Genomic DNA, 20149 nt, shown 5'->3' on the forward strand with positions numbered 1-20149 from the left:
ATTTTCACAAACTTGTATTGTGCAACCGAGCACTAATCAAAGACAGGTGACTTTATTAGGTTTTTAAAAGACGTCAAAACTGGAGGAATTCCAAGGATTTTATATCAAATTATAAGCAATGATGAAAACACATGTTCTGGGTTTTAATAGTTCTATTTAAAGCAGATATATAGATTTTTATACTGTTACATATTTTAGGAAAAAGTTTATTCTTCCCGCTAATTTAAAGAAAAATAAGTGAACATATTAATATTTTAAGGTTAAAACAGTTTATTTTTTAGTTTGAATATAAATAAATGTAAGTTTATCCGGAGCATCCAAACCAATCTTCGTAAAATCTGATGTTTTCTGCAGTCAATCGTCTCAAAACTGCGAATGTGCTGCAGAACATGATCAGCAAACGCTCATCGTTGTTTTTTTTCTCTGACGTTTGAGAGACGTCCTTGTCGAGTCCACACTGAATCATTCTGCTTTTAATTTCTTTAGGCCGGACCCTGTTTCACACAATCTCCACACGAAAGGAAAGAGAAGCTCGTTTTGCTCATTTCATGCAATTAGACAATGATACAAACACAACGGTTCAGAACTCACAGCACAGCACAGTTTACTTGCTAGTCATTTTATACAAAGAGTAGAAAGAGGGTTTGTATCTGAAGGAGACAAACTGCGTCACATTTGCCAGATGGATGTTGAGATACACAGAGACTGGTGGTTTTCAGAAAGGTGTTTGTAAAGAGAATCACAGAGTCGAACGTTTCAAACATCCCATTTAAAAAAACTTTCACTAACCTGTTGGTGTAAAAAAAAGGAAAGAAAAGAAGTTAACAGAGCAGTAACCACGTACAGTTATAGAAAGATATCTAGGTGAAAGGTCAAATAAACATAAAATAAACAACTTAAAAAACATTCCAAGATTCAGGTGGTGTCTAGTGGAAGGCGTACTTTTAGTTTTTCTGTCCTACGGAGCTCGAGCCACCAACAAACCATTTAACAGAACATCTGGAAGTCCCAAAAGAACCACGAAATATTTTTATATTCTCATTTTATCTATTTTTGTTTTGTTTTGTACACGTCACAACCTGAAGACTTTTCTCAGTTGACTGGTCGTCCATCACTCTGCGTCTCTGGGTTTTCATCATACTCCCCCTCCTCCTCCTCCTCCTCCTCATCATTATCAATATCATCCCTTTTGTTTCATCTAAAAAGCACCGAGCCCCTTCAACATGCTGCAACCCCCCCCTCAACAAAGCAATCACAACCCCTTTAATGTTTACATGTTAACTCTGGTTTTAATTTGTGCACTCTGTAGGTGCCGTTCGAGAAAAGGGGGGGGGAGGGGGCATTAATCGCCGTGCCCTCCTACTAGAAGATTTCTACGTATTTTGAACGTCCTCGTTCAAAGTCCCACACTGAGCAGGCTGCTGAGGGGCCATGCCGAGTTTACAGGATGGCACAGAAGAACTTCTTCTCCCTGAACGGGTTCTCTGACGCCGGCACCGGCGATAACAGAGGGTCCTCTTTGGCGTGGGCTTCGCAGTACGACATCAGGTCCGCCGCTGCTTTTGAAACCTGGATTTAAAAACACAAACACACACGTGTCAGCATGCGCCAGGTTTAAAGAAGTACTTTGACATTTTAGGGAATGTACTTATTTGTATGACAAGATTGATGCTGCTCTCAGGTCTATACAGAAAATAAGAAACTACAGGTAGCAGCCAGTTAGCTTAGCATAACAGCTGGATACAGGGGAGAGGGGCTAGTCATATACTGTATATATGTACAGTGACATCATGATGACATCATTCTCCCCATATAATTATAAATTAAGCTTTAGGTCATGTTTATAGGATACAGAGATACAATCAAAATGCAGTTTTGAACTCCTTCATGACATCATACGATTAATAATTATTTGATAATATTTTTTGGATCAATACAAGCTTTAGATCGTCTTTCTATTATTTACAGAGTGATCTTGGAAAATCTATTTTCAGAAGAAGTGTCTGGACGCCTGACTGAGAGCTCCACGACATCGCTCGCCCACGAACACCTGCGACCTTCGCACGTCGCACAGTACGAGCTGTCAATCACATCAAGTATCCACGCCCCCAATGCATATGGTGCTTTATCGTCTATTTATAATTTACTAAATTAACATCATCCTGTGTTGATAAGACTTGAAACTGGAGATTGAGAACATAAACTCTTTATTCACTCTTTAAGTGACTTCTATAGAAACTGACGGTGGAGTCGCCCCCTGCTGGTCATTAAGGGGAATACAGGTTTCAGGCACTTCCACATTGGCTTCACTTTAAAGACCCTTTCAAGATCAAAGTCTGCTGATTGATTCCAATCTAACATCTCATTGGGTTTAAGAGCTTCCTGGACGATGGAGAATTTAAAAAAAAGATCCAAAACGTGTCAACTCACCTTTATCCTGTCGATGTTGGCCTCCATCTTCAGCTGCTCCACCAGCTTCCTGGCTTGTGCGATACTGGCTGTGTTATTGCTCGCCATTGGGGCGCTATCAGTCGGGTCTTGTGTGCTCTGTCTACATGGAGGAGAGAGAGAGAGAGAGAGAGAGAGAGAGAGAGAGAGAGAAAGAGAGAGAGAGAGGTTTACACATCATCTACTTCAGCCACAGTGTGACACTGAAGAGGACGAGCACCATAATACAGCAGGCATGCAAAGAGGAGTGCTACAAACAGATAACCTGTTTATTATCACATGCCTGCGAACACACACACACGCACACACACACACGCACACGCACACACACGCACACGCACATTATTTATGGTGTCAGTTGCTAGGCAGCCCATGACAGTGAGGGGGAGGCAGAGAGGGTGGGAGGAGAGTGAGGGGGCAGCGCTTTGTCGTGCACTATATTTAAAATAGATAAACGGATAAGTGACATTACTGCTTCCCCAGATAAAAACTCTTGTTTTGTTTTCTGCAGACTCTGCCCGTGCTCACACTCTGCTCAGCCACAGTGTCACAGGAGGGCACCGCGTCCGCCCTCCGCCTCACGAGAGGAGCGAATAAATCAATAAAGTGATGGAGTGTATTTCTGATGCAAAGTAAGACCGGTCACCTCTGGGGCAGCAGATGCAAACACAGCCCAGTGGTTTATATATATGAGTGTGTCTGTTCTTACAGTGAACTTCAGCTCAGAGTTTGGTGCTCTTTGGTTTGGTTTACCTTATCATTCGTTAAATGCAAAGCAGTAAATTTCAATAAAGTCAGTATAAACACAGCATTGTTTTTTCTTTATATTTGGAGGAAAGGGCTGAACTTTCACTTCATGTTGAATCATGGCTACTAAGGATAGATTGATACTTTACCTGGTAGGTTTTTTAATTTATTCTAAACTTAATTTGTGAATGCCGGTAAAGAAAATATCAGGACAACTTGAAAATTAAATATCTAATCCTCAGTAAAGCTGCAAAGGTCAACTAGGAAGCAAACAGTGTATGAGCTCATGTGAGGTTTTTGTTCTTCAAGGCCTGTTGCCGTTGGCAACAACACTGAGGGGAGGGGACAGAAACAGTGATGCTCACGTTGAACACACATGAGCCACATGATCTGAAAATATTGATCAGAGCAGCTTTAAGATTAAGATTCAAAATCACTGTTTTACTGGTGTTGGTTGGGATGTGTCACCTCTCAGGACATTAGACAAGAAGTTAGATGCAATTGTGTTTGTTTGCTCGGTATGTGTCACGCAGAGCGATGAGTGGAATCCCCAGTTCAGACTCTACACGTCTCTGAAACTCTGTGTTCCCTAATTTGTGGTTTTGCTGATGGTGGTGGGGCGAGGAGTTCAACAGGTCACTCTAGAATCTCCCATACGTGTCGGGTTCTGATGTGGAATTGAATTAAACTTCTGCTGTCCTATATGAATAGAAGCATCTGTTTTTTCCACGTTGTACCAACCATCTACTTTCCCCTCACAGTTGCCACCTGTGTGTGTGTTTGCTTCACAGTTTTAGTTCCGTGTCCTCAGTTGCTTCCCTGCCTTTTATAACCTCTTTGATTAACTGGATCCAGCTGCGTGCGCTCTCAAACAGCATCCTCCTCGGTGTGGGATCAATCCTCCCCGTGCTACCCCCCTCCCTCCCTCCATCATCCGTCCGTACGGGTGGCGGTGCCACTCAGTAGGGGGGTCAAGACTGATCTCAGCGAGGTGCAGGAGCCGAGCGTGAATATTGATGCTCCACGGTGGCACATCTGCTCATCAGGCCGCTAAACTGCCGCAGGAGTCTCTGGTGTCACACGACCTGAACCCCGATGACCTGACGTGCTTCATTAATCACAACCTCAGGGTCACCGGTTCCCTCTTTGTCTGCTTCACGTGATAACTCCAATACGTACCAGAGGACTCTGACTAAATGTGATACTATTCTGTGCTTTTCTTCTGTTTTCTGTGGTCTTTGTATTCCTCTGCATTGTTCCATGTTAGTTTCCTGTTTCTTGATGAGCTCACACTACCCACATACACACATTTTCCGCTGATTCCAGTTCATATGTGGTTAATGATGTTGTTGCACTTCAGGGTTGTCAATTAATGAGTATTTTCTTTGTTTCCTAATGATTTTCTTTATTAATCGTTCCATCTTAAAAATGGACGACAACTAATTCTCAGACCCCAGAGTGTCGTCTTCATATTTGTATTTATTAAAATGAAATATATGAGGCCTTTTTTAAATTTATGTAAATTTTCTGCAATATCCAAATACCTTTTTTTATTCCTCCATTCTATCCACTTTTGTTACTATACCTCAGTGGTCTACTGCACATTAGTCTATTTTGTATGTTTGTATGTTCAAGTTATCACTGTTTGCAGTGTCTGATTAGATGATGAACTGTAATGATCTTGCGTCTACAACAGTCTGACATTTTCTGTCGGCCGACTAATTCATCTACAAAGCGTTTCGTGGCTTCAGGTTTGAAGATAACAGTGTTTACAGCGGGGGTGATTTTATCCACACTAATAATGTCTCTATTCACAGCATGAGCCTGAATAGACTTGTGTCTTATTCTTTGACGAGTGACGAGACAAACACAGGTTTAGATTAAAATCGTACATTATTTACTTAATTCCCATTTTAAGGCTGAAAACCACATCTGAACTGAGCTGGAAGATCTCGAACCAGCGTCAGTGTAAACCAAGTGACAACCTGAAGATGATTCATGTGCAAAACCTGCAGTGGACTGTGCAGCTTTAATAAACATTGTGTTTTACAGTCAGTGCAGCAGAGGGATCCTGGTTGGAGAGTTTCACCTTTTATGGTGATTCAAAACGGAGCTAGGTGTCAGAATATATAATTCTACATCTGTTGTGTTGTCAGATTCCTCTTCTTATGAATGAGACGGGTACAAGTCTGAACAGCAGACAAATATGTTACTACGAAAACGTCCCAAAAGGTTTTTTTGCTTTAAAAAGCAGAAGAAATGTTGAAGAAACAGAGGAAAGGAAATGATAGGAGGTCGTGTTTACACCAGCTGGAGGGGTTTTGGATTACTTCCTCTCAGTGGACTCCTGGCTTCAGCGTATTGACATCTTTGTGGGGTTAAAATACAATAATCTGGGTTCCCTGTGTGGAAGCCATATGCCAACGTTCCTGTGTTATCTGAACAATCACAGATGGAGCTGGTTCAGTGTATTTTATGTGATGTTTTAGGTTTAAAATAGAATTTTTATGGCACTTTTCTCCTCCTGATGACCACACACATTCTATCAGTGCATCTATGTGCGGCACTTTCTCTATCACACATCATTCTCACACTGCTCTATCTATTTTAAGGAAAATTTTGCACAAATATGTTGTGACTGTGGCAAAAAACCTCAGATTTATACCTCGCCAAAACAAAAAAATAGGCCATAGACTTCTTACAAGGTGAGAATTCTGAGTAGAAATTAGTCTTTGTAGTGTTTCGAGGCCATAACATTGTTTCAACACTCAGGGGAGACGTCAAAACAGGCCAGACTATCACCCGACTATTGATAGGGAGAGATGTCCCTCTTTAAAGGTTTCTGGGATGTCTAGGAAAAAGTAGGGCTTCGTGTTTTTACAGAAAACGATCAGACACCGAGACAATAACCTAGTTTTATGTGAGACTGACAGAGACATGATGGTTTTGGTAAATATCATAAAAGAAAATTAAAAACAGCATCTTAAGGGGCTGAAATACGAGGGATGACTTTTGTAAATCAAGAGTCAGTCTCAGCTGTGAATCACGATGTTTCATCCCCGTTTTTATAGCATCAAATAACTAATTAAAACCCAATTAATCGATTTGTACCACAACACTGTGTAGAAATGAAAAGCTGCCGTGTTATGGGAGTGTGTTTCTTGTGTAGAATATGTAAAACATCTAAATCTATGAGATAAGCTATTTAGTTTCCTGTTTATTGTCGGTGGAGCGTGCATAAATGCCACCCTGACATTTTCATAACTAGGGAGGGGAAGGGGGGGGGGGGGGAGGCATCAAGCGGAAAGAGCTGGTACCTGGAAGGCAACTGAAAGGATCTCAAATGAAAGATAAGCAGAGAGTACAGCGGCCTGTCCTTTTGGTGTTGGAGGTTGGTTTACTCATTCTTTCAGGATATAATTTATCTGCTGCCCATGTTCTATCTTCCTTCCTTCCTTCATTCCTTCCCTCCGTCCTATCAGCCGCTCAAAATACCCTGAGATGTTGCACAAGGTGACAACATGCTGATTAATGTGGGCACTGATAAATAATGCATTCAGACGGACGCAGGCCTCAACTGTGTCAGCTGTCGCCATGAATTCAAAAACACTTCGCTGTTGCACAAGTTGCAAGCAGAAAGTTTGTGAGCGGCTCGAAGGTGCTGTCATCGCTGACCCCTCCTGCTGTACGGTTAAGAAAGTGGCTGCTGTGTACGTGCCGGGTCTCTGCCTCCTCTGATAATGCTGCACTGCCTGATCCTCTTGTCTTGATGTGACTTACCTTGTCTGCTCACTCCTCCGCACTCTGCCCCGGTGTCTGCCTGCAGTTCAGTCAGCAGTTTGTGTCCAGCTCGCTCTCTGCAAACCCAGAGATACAGACAGTGACATTTAGAACGCTGATCAGAGGCAGAAGCTCTGTGCGCTTTCATTTCTGCATTCCAGATAAATGATGCCACGACTGTGTGTGTGTGTGTGTGTGTGTGTGTGTGTGTGTGTGTGTGTGTGTGTGTGTGTGTGTGTGTGTGTGTGTGTGTAGCCTCTGTCCTCTGGTCACTGTGTGTCAGAATGTCACAGCTCATTCTTACAAACTCAAGGCCTCAAAGACAAACACTGATGGAAATTACAATAGCAAACTACAGAGGGAAGTCATGAATTCAAAGGAATAGTTCAACTGTTCCGGGAAATGCCAAAAGTCAGACAAGAAGATTGATGCACTATTAACAACATGAAGCAGCAACTACTTTAGCTTAGCTCAGACTGGAAACAGGGAAAACTGTTGGCCTGCTATTCTGGGTCTAGAAAATAAAACAACAAGAGGTTGCAGGGTTATGTCTCATCAAGGTTTTTTATTATAAGATAAAAAGAATTGTGATGTTTAGCACTAATGACTGTTTCTAAAGATGGACGACAGCTCCCAAAAGTGAAGCCAAAACATCTGGAAATCTGGGAACAATCTGAAAAATGTGTTTTTCGATTTCAGTGACACTTATAACTGTCTGCCAATAAAGCTACAGCCGCCAGCTGGTTAGCTGAGCTTAGCATAGAGACTTGTAGGCACTAAGTCCAGTAATTAACCATCAGTTGTCATGCTAAGCAAAGCTAAGCTAACTGGCTGCACACACTACTACTGTAGCTACTGTCCTGTCAGTTCTGACCTGTTCACCTCTCTTTTCTATCCACTCCTCTGTCTCTCGTTCTCTGGTCCAACACATTCACTCGGCTGCGTCTGATAAATGGGCCAATTACCCTGCATGAGAAGATCTGCAGAGGAAGGGAATTCTACCCATCGTCAATCACGACAGCACAAAACGTTAAAGCAGCGCTACATTGAAGCATCCATTCACAACCCAGCGCAGCCAGAGTTTCCCAGTGACACTGACACTGCTCGGAGATTAAAAAAACAAATAGAAGACAGAGCAGCAGCACTGTCATCAGACCTGATTCCCTCTGGCATCATTAATCTACACTGTTACAACGTGTTATCATTTTATCAGTGCAGGGATTCTTGAACTATTCGCTGGAGGGTTTCAGTGTGTAGCAGGATTGTCTCATGGGTTTTCACATGGAATGTTCTACTGTCATGAAATACCAAACAACACTTTAACTTTAATTTGACTGAGATATAACCTTGATTTACCTAAATCTGTGTACATATTTTAATACAAAAAATAAAATGCAAAGTTGAATTCAGGGTTGGAATCAATTAACCAGACGATTATTTTATCAATTAGCTGATGTATTTGTTGTGTAATTTAAAAAATGTTTGTGTACTCAACAGGATTTGATGTTTAAAGGACCAACAAATTTAGATTATATACCCTGTTCTTTGACTTTGAATGAAAACATTGACAAAAGCCAATTAACTTGATATATATTTGAATAAATGATATTAAATGTTGCTCAATCCAAATGGAAAAGAAATGGAACAATCTTCTTTTCAGTTGCATCTTGCATCATATTTCTATGTCAATTCTTTTACATATTAACTGAAAACCACTGAAGGCGTTTCAGGAGTCAGAAAATATGCAAAACTAAGTTTCAACTCATCACCGTTATTGACATTATCTTTCCTGCTGAAAAACAGGTTCTGATGACAAACAGTCACATGACCTGGAGCTTGTGACCAAGTTTTATTTGCTCGGAGCATGTGCTCGCCCTCGGAGACATCCGGCTCCTCACCCGTCAGACTCACATTTACGTTTCTCAGGAAATAAGTACAACTGTGTGCGCTGCTGGTTTGGACTGAGTGGAGATGTGAAAGGTGTCTATGGTATTATAGTGTTTGTTCTTCCACTGAATTTTCTGTTGATTAATTGAATTATGAATTACCTGTTAGAGCATGGAAACGTGTGTGTAACCATATTAGTAGAGCGCAGTTTTTGTGCCGAACAATTAAAAAAGGATCAGTTTAGCCTTGTTCGGTATTAATGTTAGAGCTAGAACTACTTTGTTGTGTTTTAGAAATATAAATGTAAATTGAAAATTGCTTGCGTTGTGTAATCCATCTGCAAATTTGTCCTCTAATGATATGATAGAAAAACTTCATCTAAAAGTCTAAACCAATATAGGGCAGCTAAAAAAATGGATACTTGATCAAAGATGTGGTTTGAAGTTAAATGTGCATTTACTGATTTCACTTGTTAGCCAATGACACGTGGCACAGATGCAAAACAACTTTATTTTAGTTGTGTTTACAGTCACCTGATGATTATGCCCTTTCCTGAATAGCTCTGTTTTTACAGTCTCCTCCCAACCCCCGGGAAAAATATTTTTCTTTTTAGCAGCTAAATGCTTCACAACATGAATTATCGTGTTGTTGACTTCCTCCCACAGCAGTCTCACATCTTTCATTGTGTTTTCTCCACTCTTAGATCACTTTACTGAACGCTGTAAGAGAAAAAGGTTCTTAAAAAAGCAAAGTGCAGAATTTGATTTAGCTTGTAGACTGTGTGTGTCATCACATTAATGCAAGTGTGCAAGAGAGAACGGAAAGAGCAAGCAGATTTGTTTCAATCTTGATGCTTTGGCAATATTGTTCTCTACTTAATTCTGGCAAAGCATCTTGAGCTGAACTGCGAGAGGGGAAAAAAGAAGAAATATGTGTATGTGATGTGTCTGGTGATCCATTTCTATCCTGCGTTCCAGCCTCCTGCTTCCCATCCCTCCCTCCTGTGGCCGACAGGTGTTCAGTGATGGGACTAAAGCACCCCCAGCAGCTCTGTCCTCCTGCCACCACCACCAAATCAATCTGACCCCCTCTGCCATCCTCACCCTGCCATTTGGAGCCATTTTGAACCCCTTCCTCCGGGGTTTTCGGGGGGGTCTGTGTTCATGACGGGGCCCTCCATAGATGTGATTATAGCTGCTGCTTGACTCTGGGTGTCGCAGACTTAAAGGCAGATTAAACACCGCAGGAAACATCCTGGTGAGGAAAATATAATTCCTGGCCTGTCGAGAATGACAATCTCTCACGTACTCCCACACACGTTGACTCTCGGCTTGGTTCATCCTCCCCCTTTCTCCCGTTCTCCTTTTGTGGTGCACACCTTATTATCCTGCCTTTTTTTACCCTTCACACCATCCAAAGAGAGAAATTAAGGTGGCCAGGCAGGGAGTGTTCTGTCCTCTACGATGCCCAGCGTGTGAAATCAGAGCGTGGTAATTAAAAATCTGTCCCTGGCTCCGCCATCTGGACCCTGGAGAGCCAGTGATTAACCTGCGAGGGTCTGCAGGGACGGAGCCGAGGCAGGATGGGACCCCTGCTCAGCCAAAACAGGGGCTAAGTTGTGAGGGACACATAAGCTTCAGATGCAAACAACTGATAGTTTACTAAACCCTGCCCCGTGGGTTATTGTTGCTGCACTTGTCAATCTTTCCATCCTTTCACAACATGTGACGGACGTAGCTAGTTTGCTCCACAATGCTGACTTGGAAAAGGAGTTTCAAATTTGTAATTGATGGAGATATACATGATCCATCCATAATCTAGACCACTTATTCTTTGGGGGTCGCGGAGCCAATCCCAGTGTACCCAGCATATCAAGAACATATAGAGACAAACCATTCAAACTCACATTCACATCCACGGACAATTCAAAGTCTTTAATTGACAGCCTGTCTTTGGACTGTGGAGAACATGAAAGGCCACATGCCGACAGGAGATTCAAGCCAAGAACCTTTTGGCTGTGAGGCGACATCGCCAACCACTGCACCATATATGGGACATTATGATAAAAGGTCAAGTAAGTGACTGAGAAGGGGAAGTCCAAAGCTCGACTGGTTGCTAAGCTATGTTTACCTTCACTGTACAGGAGAGGTTTTCAATTAAATGTCAGTTGATTCTTAACTGGGTGAACTGACCCTTTAAATCTGGAATTCTAATTTATTCATCACAGAAAAAACTCCTGACTCCAGTTTTGTTACTGTAAAAGCTGACATGGTCCTTTTCTGTGCTGAGAGAGTCATTTCCTTTCTGTAGTAAGTGTTTTACTACAAAACCCACAAAATGAATCCAGAGCCCCCCTGTGGATTTAAGGAAATGTATTATTTTTTTTATTTCTTCAAAGACAATGTGGCAGTGGAAGTCATCCGAGCCCTCGCAGTGTGGCTGAGTGACTGTACCATCCTCAGTGTGTCATAGGACAATGAGGTACACTCTGCGATGTCACTGTGAAATAAGAGGCGGTGAAGGGCACGCGCTGCTAAACAAAGATTTACAGAGTCGTAAATTGATAGGAGATGGTGAATGGAGTGAGATAAAAATAAAGAAGAGCTGGAACTAGGAAAGAAAAGTTTCGCAGGAAGATAAAAGTGGCAGTAATATCCTCTTCCTGAGTGTTTTACAGCGACCGCAGCAAGGAGAAGTAATTTAAAACTGACCTCTGGAGTTATTAATGAACACGATCAAGAAGATATTGACTATTGAATGTAATATAGCACGGATCCCTGCCCTTGAATCGGAGGAAGGACACCGCTCCCCCTGCACACGGACGCAAAGAGAAAGAGTTGGGACACAGAGCCGTCAGGTCGCGATCGTCTGGGGACGAGGACGCCGAGTCTGACAGCTGAGCCTCTCTCTCCATCACAATTCCTGAATACACCAGGATGTGAGCAGCACTCAGACTTGGACCTCACATCACAGCAGCCTCCAACAACCTTTATACAGGAATATGGGACATTTGGAAAAGGTTAGCCCCCAAAATAGAGCACCCGAGATGTGAAGAAGAAGGTCCTATTATCACATAACATTTAGAGTCTATGGCCTGAATTTACTACCCTGAGAGGCATCTAATGGCACCTTTGAGGTTTGGATCCACACTGTGCGAAGGAAGCATATTTAGAGGGAGGTTTTGGTCTGGTGAAATATTTAGTAGTAGTGAAGTTATGAGACCATTATAAAGCACCAAATCTTCAGCATCTTTATAAACTTTTAACTGTTGTAATCATGTCAAAGCCTCAACCCTTAAGATACTGGGAATATCTTACAGCAAACCCCTTGGTGAAAAGAACCACACACATAGTCGACAGAATGGCAGCGAATGCACCACAGCTGGCACTTCCATTAAAATAAAACCCAGAATAAACAGTAACACTATCCATTCAGTTCCTTTTAAAGGAGCGATACACAGTTTGTGTTTTGGTTTCACCTCGTGCTGCCGCCTCTCGGTCAGACCACCACCACCCGTGATCATTCGATTAGCCCGGACATCTGTGCCACCCCCAGCATGCCCTGCCCATCCTGCCATCTTAGAGGTTGCGGTGTGTGTGTTTGTGTGCGTGTGCGTGTGCGTGTGCGTGTGTATGCCCATGATATGTGTGTGTGTTGAGGGTTAATCTAGGTCCCAGAAGGGGGGGAAGGGAGAAGGCAGTGGCCCAGGAAATGATGCATCCCCTGGGAGTCAAGGAGGCAGCAGGGAGGATGCTCATTGCTCCAGGGAGGGCAAATTTGCTCCATTATGTTTATTAAATCAAACGATCAAGGATCAGCATGTTTCTTCTTTGTTAGATTAAAGCGGTGACCAAGTGGTTTTTATTTTCCTCGAACGTTTAAAAGACTTGTGCGCAAAACCTTTGATATGTGTGTTATGTAACAGCCGTGTAGTTAGTGGGGTAGAAACAATGCACAGCACTGCTGTCACAGGAACGGCTACAGAGCTTTGGAAGCTTTGTAGTCAAAGAAAAGGCACATGTGTGCTTTTGTCCGACCAGGGTGGAAAATTAACACCAGCCAAATAATGCTGGTGATGGTTGTTTTGAAATCCCCTGGCCAATTCGGCATGAAACCAACCATTGTGTGGAGCTACTTTTCCACTGTGGAAGTCCTATTTGGAAGTGGTCACTGTTTTCGCCAAATTTAAAAGGTTAGCTTCCTGCCCCCCATGCCACAGATGATGACCTTTACCATATCTTGTGAACATTAAGGTCTCATCTCTGTGCCTTAACAGGGTGGAATGAGCAGTATTAGTGCATTTGCATTTGAGTTCGGAGGCACGAACACACTTTTCCTCTGGAATCAATCAGCATGCCAAGAATAACACGGCCAGACTCCTGGGCTGTTAACAATATTACAAACATCCGGGCTTGTTTAGATTCTGCTGAGAGTGTGAGTGAGCTCCTCAGAGAGCCTCAGACCCCGACTTGCTCTAACTGACTGGAAGGTAATGAAAGTGCATCTGACTTTAGGGAAGAATCTGCCATAGATTTCATCCAAACTGCCAGAAACTGACTGAGAGCGTTTGTCAGTAGAACGTCTGTCAGGTCAGCATTTACCTAAAAGACTTGAAGATGCAGTTCTGTGATGCAGAACATTTGCATTGACTCTGACATCCACTTAAGGACCTGAGACCTGACTTGAGACCTGACTTGAGACCTGACTTGGACGGACTTTAGACTTGACTCAAGACTTGGAGTGGGATTTAACAGCAAAAACATAAAATTGTTGTGTTTAAAAATTTGACTTGAGACTTTACATGTCTCAAAAGACATAAAAGAGGTTAGCTAGACTTAGACCTGGGTTAGACTTAAGTCACCAATTGAGCACTTGAGACTTCTCTTCTGATGGACTTCAGCCACATTCCTTGAGAGTTGGTTGGAATTCCCACGAAGAAAATATCTACAAGTTAAAAAAGCTGATTGGTTAGCCTTAGGTCACAAATATGAGGACTTATGATTGACTACTGTGAGATCTGACTTTACTTGGTCTTGATTTAAGTCGTGGTTGGACAAGAAAGGCCTCAAAACAGCTCTGATGGAGTTGAGAATAGGACCAAAGTCACAAAAATCTGGATTTCAGACATAAACCTGGCTTCTGTGAAACTTGAGACTTCACTCCCTAAAGACTTGACTTTAGCCTTAAGTGCAAGATCATATTTTACCCTCAAGGACGATTTTGAGAAAGACTGTAGACTTGAGATTTGAGACATTGACATCAATTCAGACTTGAGTAACAAAAACAAGGACTAAAAACTCCTGTGTTGATTGTGCTTATCTCAAGACTTGATTGGACAAGACAAGACCACAAAAGACTGAAAAGCTCCTTCGACCCTTAGAGCTCTGGGACCCTGAAGACTTCAATTAAGACTTGAAAAGTCAAGGACTATGGAATAGTTGAGAGCCAGCTGGACAGAACACGAGGGTTGACTTGTTCCTTCCACATACTTGACAACTTGAATCTTAAACCATTCCAAATAAATAAATACAAAATAATAAAATCTACAAAGAGCTCTGGATGCTTCTATCTTGACAAACCATACCAGGCTTGAGTAAGCTCCAAACCCAAAATCAACACAGTTTGAAACAAACAGGTGCAGCCAGTACAAAGGTCGAGGCCTCCAGGGCAACAACATCCTTCCTACCTTGTGTTACTCGTCCCTCTGAAGCCCTCCACATCTCAGAGACACAAGTTACTCTGTTTTAGAGGTTTCAGGTTCACACTGACACGACTTCAGCCAGACTGATGCTTTTGGGAAGAACGACTCACTTTTTGATTTGAAATGGAAGAATTCTTTCAGTGGACGGCTGTGAAGGGAGTGGAGAGGTCAAAGTGGTCAGTAAAGCGTGAACGGCTGCTCGTGTTTCCTTATTCTCCTCTGTAATCCCTCCCTTTTCCGCTGTAGTGCTCAATACTTTCTACTGCGATCCAGATAACTCTCAGGGTTTTGGACGTTCCTTGTGTAACACTGAACGTCTCTTGTAGCCTCAACACTGACGTGTGTGAACAGACCTGTGGCCTTGGAGCAGCTTGCCTTGGAAATACAGTACGAGCTGCCTGGACGTGAGCTCTTGCGTAATTCTGACTCGCTGTGTGCATTTGTAACAGGCCTGCATGTGTAAAGCACAACCACACACACGATTGGATGATTTAATGCGAGTTGTGCATGACGATGCTTTCGCATGACAAGCTGAGAGTGGGAAAAACAGCACATCCTGTTCCTTTTCTCAGTTTTTCTTGTGAATGCAGGCCAGTGTCAGAGACGTTATCTGTCTATGAACAGCATAAAAACACAACCTCCCCGCCCCCCCCCTTCACCTCCCTTCCCATCGCCATCTGCCTGATACAACCACTACATGGAGCTCGTGTGTGGTCAACAGCTTTCTCCTCAAGGTATTGGGGGGGCGAGAGGCTTGAGAGTGGCTGGAAAACCTTGCGGGAGGCGTGTCGGTTTCTTCTCTGGTTTTCCTCGCCCCCCCCCCACGACTCTTGCATCCCCCCCTCTTCTGTATGCCACATCCCCCTTTTTTCATCTGTCTCATTCTCTGTCCTCGTGCAAATATCCCTCAGAAACAGATGCCCTTAATTCCTCTGGCTCCACATTATAAGATCTGCCCAATCCTGAGGGAAGAGGAGGGAGGGTGGGAGAAGAGAACAGCGGTCCATTCTCTTATTCCCCTCAAATGTACACATGAAGGGAGGTGAGGGAAATAAAGCAGCAGGAGGGATGTTTTTTTTCTAGATTTTTAGAGGTAGGAGGGGATTCCATGATGCAAACCAGCGAGCGGCATCAATCTCGCCCCTCGAACGCTGACAAAATGACAGTGTGGACCTGAAACCCCCCCCCCCCCTCTGCTCCTCTGGAACACACCCTGTTTTGGATGCAATCAACCCAGATGTCACCGGGACAGAAATTCAATATAAATAACACCTGCCTCCAGTAATGTAGAATAATCCTACCTTTCTTTGAGTGTGCGTGTTCTCCTCCCGTGATGCCAGACGTATCCAGTCCTGCAGAGTAGTGTCCACGCGATTTTCTCTCTTTCTGTCACACACAAACACACACACACACACAGACACACACACACACAGTCTGTCTGTCAGTCAGTCAGCAAGGCAAGCGCGTACACCCAACGCACACACTCCTCTCTCTGTATGCCTCTCCCTCTCTCTCTCTCTCTGCTCCAGCTGAGATCCTCCCTGCCTCCCTCCTCGCTGCTGCTCTGAGTCTCCACCCTTCAGCCAAATGCTCAGGCTGCAAGAAACTACCCACCCCCTCCTCCTCTTCCTCTCCCTCCCTCGCTCTCTCTGTCTTCTCTTTTCTGCTTTAGGGACACACTCCCTCCATCTCCCAGAGGTCCACAGGAAAAGCCTTGACTGTCTCTCTAAACACCTACGGTAAACAAATGCATACCAGGACAGAAGACAGTCTGGACTAGCTGGATTTCCCTGCTGATAAATATTCATTCTGGCTCCTGCACAGCTCTCCTCAGCATTTTTTCTTCTTTCTTAACTCACATTTGACTCACTAGCTGCTACTGTACATCTCGACGAGAAAAACATTCATTCAACACTTGACCACAGCAGCAACATCCTGCATCGCAAAACATGACGTGTGACACTGCCAGCGCTGTGGCTTTGCACCACTTGTACACAACAGTGAACCATCAAAGATTAAAACCAAAAAAAAGAAGATAAAGAAGAGAAAGAGCGTCCCAGCAACGGCATTACAAAGCCGGGGCAACACACATAAACAAACACAGTGCTGCACACACATGGCTCCTTCACACATCACAGAGAATGTACAGGATGTATTTGATTAGGGGGAGATGAACAAGATCTAATGTGCAGCTGTGTTTGTGTGTGTTGCCTTAACAGAGGAGATCCTGTTTCTGGTCAAACTTGTTCACATATGTTAATGTAGACGCAGGAGATTTGAAAAACCTAAATTTTACAGATTTAAATAGAATCTTTTGAAATAGACATGAGGCTGAATTTACAATAAGTGAGTGAAAACGATGATTTGATCAATTGAACCCATTTCACTTCTAATTGGATTTTTTTTAGACATTCAGTGGTGGGACCCTGAGGATGGACTGTATATAAAGATGGACGACATGACAGCTCCCAAAAAAGCAAAGCCAGAGCGTCTCGATTTAGGTCGTTCTTATCACACTGATGTATATTCAAGTGTTCATGTTTTCTGCGAATCTTGGCACTCGATTGTACAAAAACAAGGTGAAGCATCATGATTGACAGCTGTCACTGACTTACAATTGGTGGAGAGTGTGTAGTGGCAGGACCTTGATATCATGGCTTCATCCACCAAAACGCTACTGTGCAGAGTCTGTCTCTAACTGGTGTCATCGGTGCAAGATGGCAGCATTCGCATCTGGGATATTGTGGAGACGTGTCTTTAACAGTCATTATCTGGATTTAATCATTTCTAAACATTTGTAATTGTCAATATTAAGAGAATTGTTCATGCACGTGGACACTTTGCATCTGTTCTGAAATGAGCATACTGTACATCTGCTCTCTTGCGCGTGTTCTTCGCCTGCAGGTAAACTCGGTGAACGTTACTCATCTTTGCCCTGCTGTCTCAACCGCACATCTCGTTTTCTGTGAATCACACTTTCCTCAGCTTCATTCATGCAGATGTTATTCTCCTTGAGCCGTACAGTAACAGCACACAACCAGGGAGAGACGGTGAGGGGAGGTGGAGGAGGATGGAGAATTATTGAGTCATGGTTCCTGTGAAGGTGAACACAGGAAGCCTCTGTCACCAGGATAACAGTGACAGACCTTCCTGGGTCCACGGTGCAAGTGTTTCCCAACATCTTTTGTCCTGACGTGCCCCTAGAGTCTTATCAGATGAGCTCCAGTACACAACCCCCATATGTCACGTTTTTATGAATGGCTTATAAACTAGATGTTTTTATTTGTCTTTGAATTATATTACTATTCATTTTATCAATGTAAATCTGCATTGGTAATGGCTGTTTTAAGTGACAAGCTGTGTTACTTCCTGTTTTATGTGTTTATACATTTCAGCTAATTATCTAAAATGTTTCTCACTTTTCAAACGATTTCAACAATTATTTTAGCTTGTTTGCCGTGGCCACAGTGACCTCACGGTGAAACATGGCAGTGTAGGCATGAGAGCAGGAGAGATAACGTTCATAGACGACACTATATGAATGCAAAAATAAAATGCACTGATGCAGAACACTATGAATTTGTGGAGCCAAACACTGAATCAAAATATGACTTGGCAGGACAGGGACTTTCCAACATGGCCATGATCTCAAACACACAGAAAGAGTTTGGAAAAAAGAACAGAGTGAAAACGATGATCCGGCCAGTTCCCTTGACTTGAATCCAATCGAAAACCACAGAGTATTTTAAAGTTGAAGGTAAAAGCATCAAAACCATTAAAGCAAGAAGAGCAACTGGAAAAAATTGTCTGTGACGAACGGCTGAACAAATTTGTGTAGGATTAAAATCATCTATGCCCAGGAAGCTCCAATCTGTTACCAAAAATAAAAGGTCAATAGAAATAATAATAATTATGATACAGTTGGTATTTAGTTATTTTTGTATTTGTTTAACTAGCTTATTGGGGATTTTGCTATCAACAAATAGAATCTATTGTTGTATTTGAAATGACTTAACATTTTAGTGTTACTGAACAGGGGTGTGGTACTGTTCTTATAGTGTATAATACTGTATTTTAATTGTTTATGCGAGTTAATTGTTTAAATTAAAGCTCATCTACCTCACTGCCCTCTGCTACAGTGCAGTGCTGCTCTGTTACGTCCTGGTTTAACATCAGAGAGACCGCTCCTTCCCTCCCTCCATCACTGGAGAAGAGATAAACCCAGAGATTTGTTTATTTGTAATCTGATTACTATGTTTTATTATCGGCTCTGGGGATCATCTCTGAACCCTGTGGTGTCAGTGCAGCTGTTTTTCCGTTAATAGGCTGATTTATTAAGTGCTGTTAATCCACCTCGAAGATGACATGGGCTGATGTAGCGACTTCAGACTTTCACTATCACTACAAGGATTTTTGTCTTGGTGCAATTAATAGCATCGTTTTGAATCAGGGCGGCTTTTCAGGAACTGGGAGAAGCCGCGTTGGATTCAGATCAACAGTGTTTTCAGGGTTTTATGAGCCCGACGTGTTGTAAAATGTGCTCCAGCACTTAGGAGAACCATCAGCTGAGGTCAAATCATGACCATAATAACAGGGTTTTTCTCAAAACCATGGTGATACTGGCTGAGGAGGAGGATGAGGAGGAGGATGAGGAGGATGAGGAGGAGGAGGAGGAGGAGGAGGAGGATGAGGAGGATGAAGGATGCTGTACGCTCATTGTTTATGTGTGTGTGAGTGTGCAGCAGGGGTGGGGTTATCACCATGGGCGGGGGAAGGGCCGGGATTTACTTTCTGATTTGTGACCATCTGGCCCCTCCAGGCAGCTGCAGGCCCCGAGCCGAACAGAGCCGCCCCGCCTGTCCTGCCCCAATGCCTCATGGGATTTACAGAGAGGTCACCACCGCTGCCGGAGACGCACTGTCACCTAATACTTCCAAACAATCGGCTCAAATGATCGCACACATTAGAAAGGATGCAAATGGGGAAAACTTGTAGAGAGAAGATTGTGAGATGACAAATAAACAGATTATATATTCGTCTTAATAGAGGATCAGATCTCCAGTTCAGCCGTCATTATGATTTGATCATTAGAAGTGTTATTAAGGTTAATAGTGACCCGGTTTGAACGCAAAAACAACATCGGGGAAAGAGTTGGACGCGAGCTACACCTAATGCAACAAGACAGAAGAAAGGAGAGGGAGGAGGGGGTGGTGACAGAAAGAGAGAATGGATTTCCCCCTCTGTGTTGCCATGGCGACAGCAGTGGATGGTGGATGACTGATTTCCTGTACAGCTGTGGAGCTCGGAGAGGAGAGAGAGGGGAGAGACACGTTATCTGTGTCGGAGGAAGGAGGTGGAGCTCGCGCAGAAAAGCATCCATGTTTTCTCTTAAATTCTACATAGGTCTCTCTGTGGTGATCAGTGTTTTCTGCCTTGATGTAACATATTTTGAGTCTCTGTTATTTGTAACTACACTGATAACTAAATATTAAACCTTGGAACAGAGGCTCTCTCCACAGTATATTCTGGCTGACTTTGTACAGTATTTCTGTGTTATCTCTACATTGTTGTTCATCCAATAGTTAT

The 20149-nt window shown here is 43.1% G+C and overlaps 1 protein-coding gene across 2 annotated transcripts; it reads right to left on the minus strand.

Annotated features, from left to right (window-relative positions):
* Nucleotides 1–579: 579 nt before the first annotated feature.
* On the minus strand, nt 580–16174 carry gng2 (guanine nucleotide binding protein (G protein), gamma 2). Of its 2 annotated transcripts, none has more exons than XM_034576037.1 (4): nt 15865–16174; nt 6976–7052; nt 2431–2551; nt 580–1569 (listed from the first exon to the last, which is right to left on the minus strand). In XM_034576037.1, the coding sequence occupies exons 3-4, from the start codon at nt 2515–2517 to the stop codon at nt 1441–1443; spliced, it is 216 nt and encodes a 71-aa protein (XP_034431928.1). In that variant the 5' UTR covers nt 2518–2551; nt 6976–7052; nt 15865–16174; the 3' UTR covers nt 580–1440. The 2 variants fall into 2 exon arrangements, with proteins under 2 accessions (XP_034431928.1, XP_034431929.1); XM_034576038.1 differs by having other exon boundaries at nt 6976–7055; nt 15885–16068.
* Between the last annotated feature and the right edge of the window lie 3975 nt (nt 16175–20149).

Source organism: Hippoglossus hippoglossus, chromosome 22 (assembly GCF_009819705.1).
Source record: "Hippoglossus hippoglossus isolate fHipHip1 chromosome 22, fHipHip1.pri, whole genome shotgun sequence".
NCBI lineage: Eukaryota > Metazoa > Chordata > Actinopteri > Pleuronectiformes > Pleuronectidae > Hippoglossus > Hippoglossus hippoglossus.

What these genes read in the sequence shown, in the direction of transcription:
- gng2 (XM_034576037.1), bottom strand. Translation starts at nt 2,517, where the DNA reads ATGGCGAGCAATAACACAGCCAGTATCGCACAAGCCAGGAAGCTGGTG. An exon ending in CCAACATCGACAGGATAAAG is followed by an intron (nt 1,570 to 2,430) that starts GTGAGTTGACAC and finishes TTTTAAATCCAG; the next exon opens with GTTTCAAAAGCAGCGGCGGA.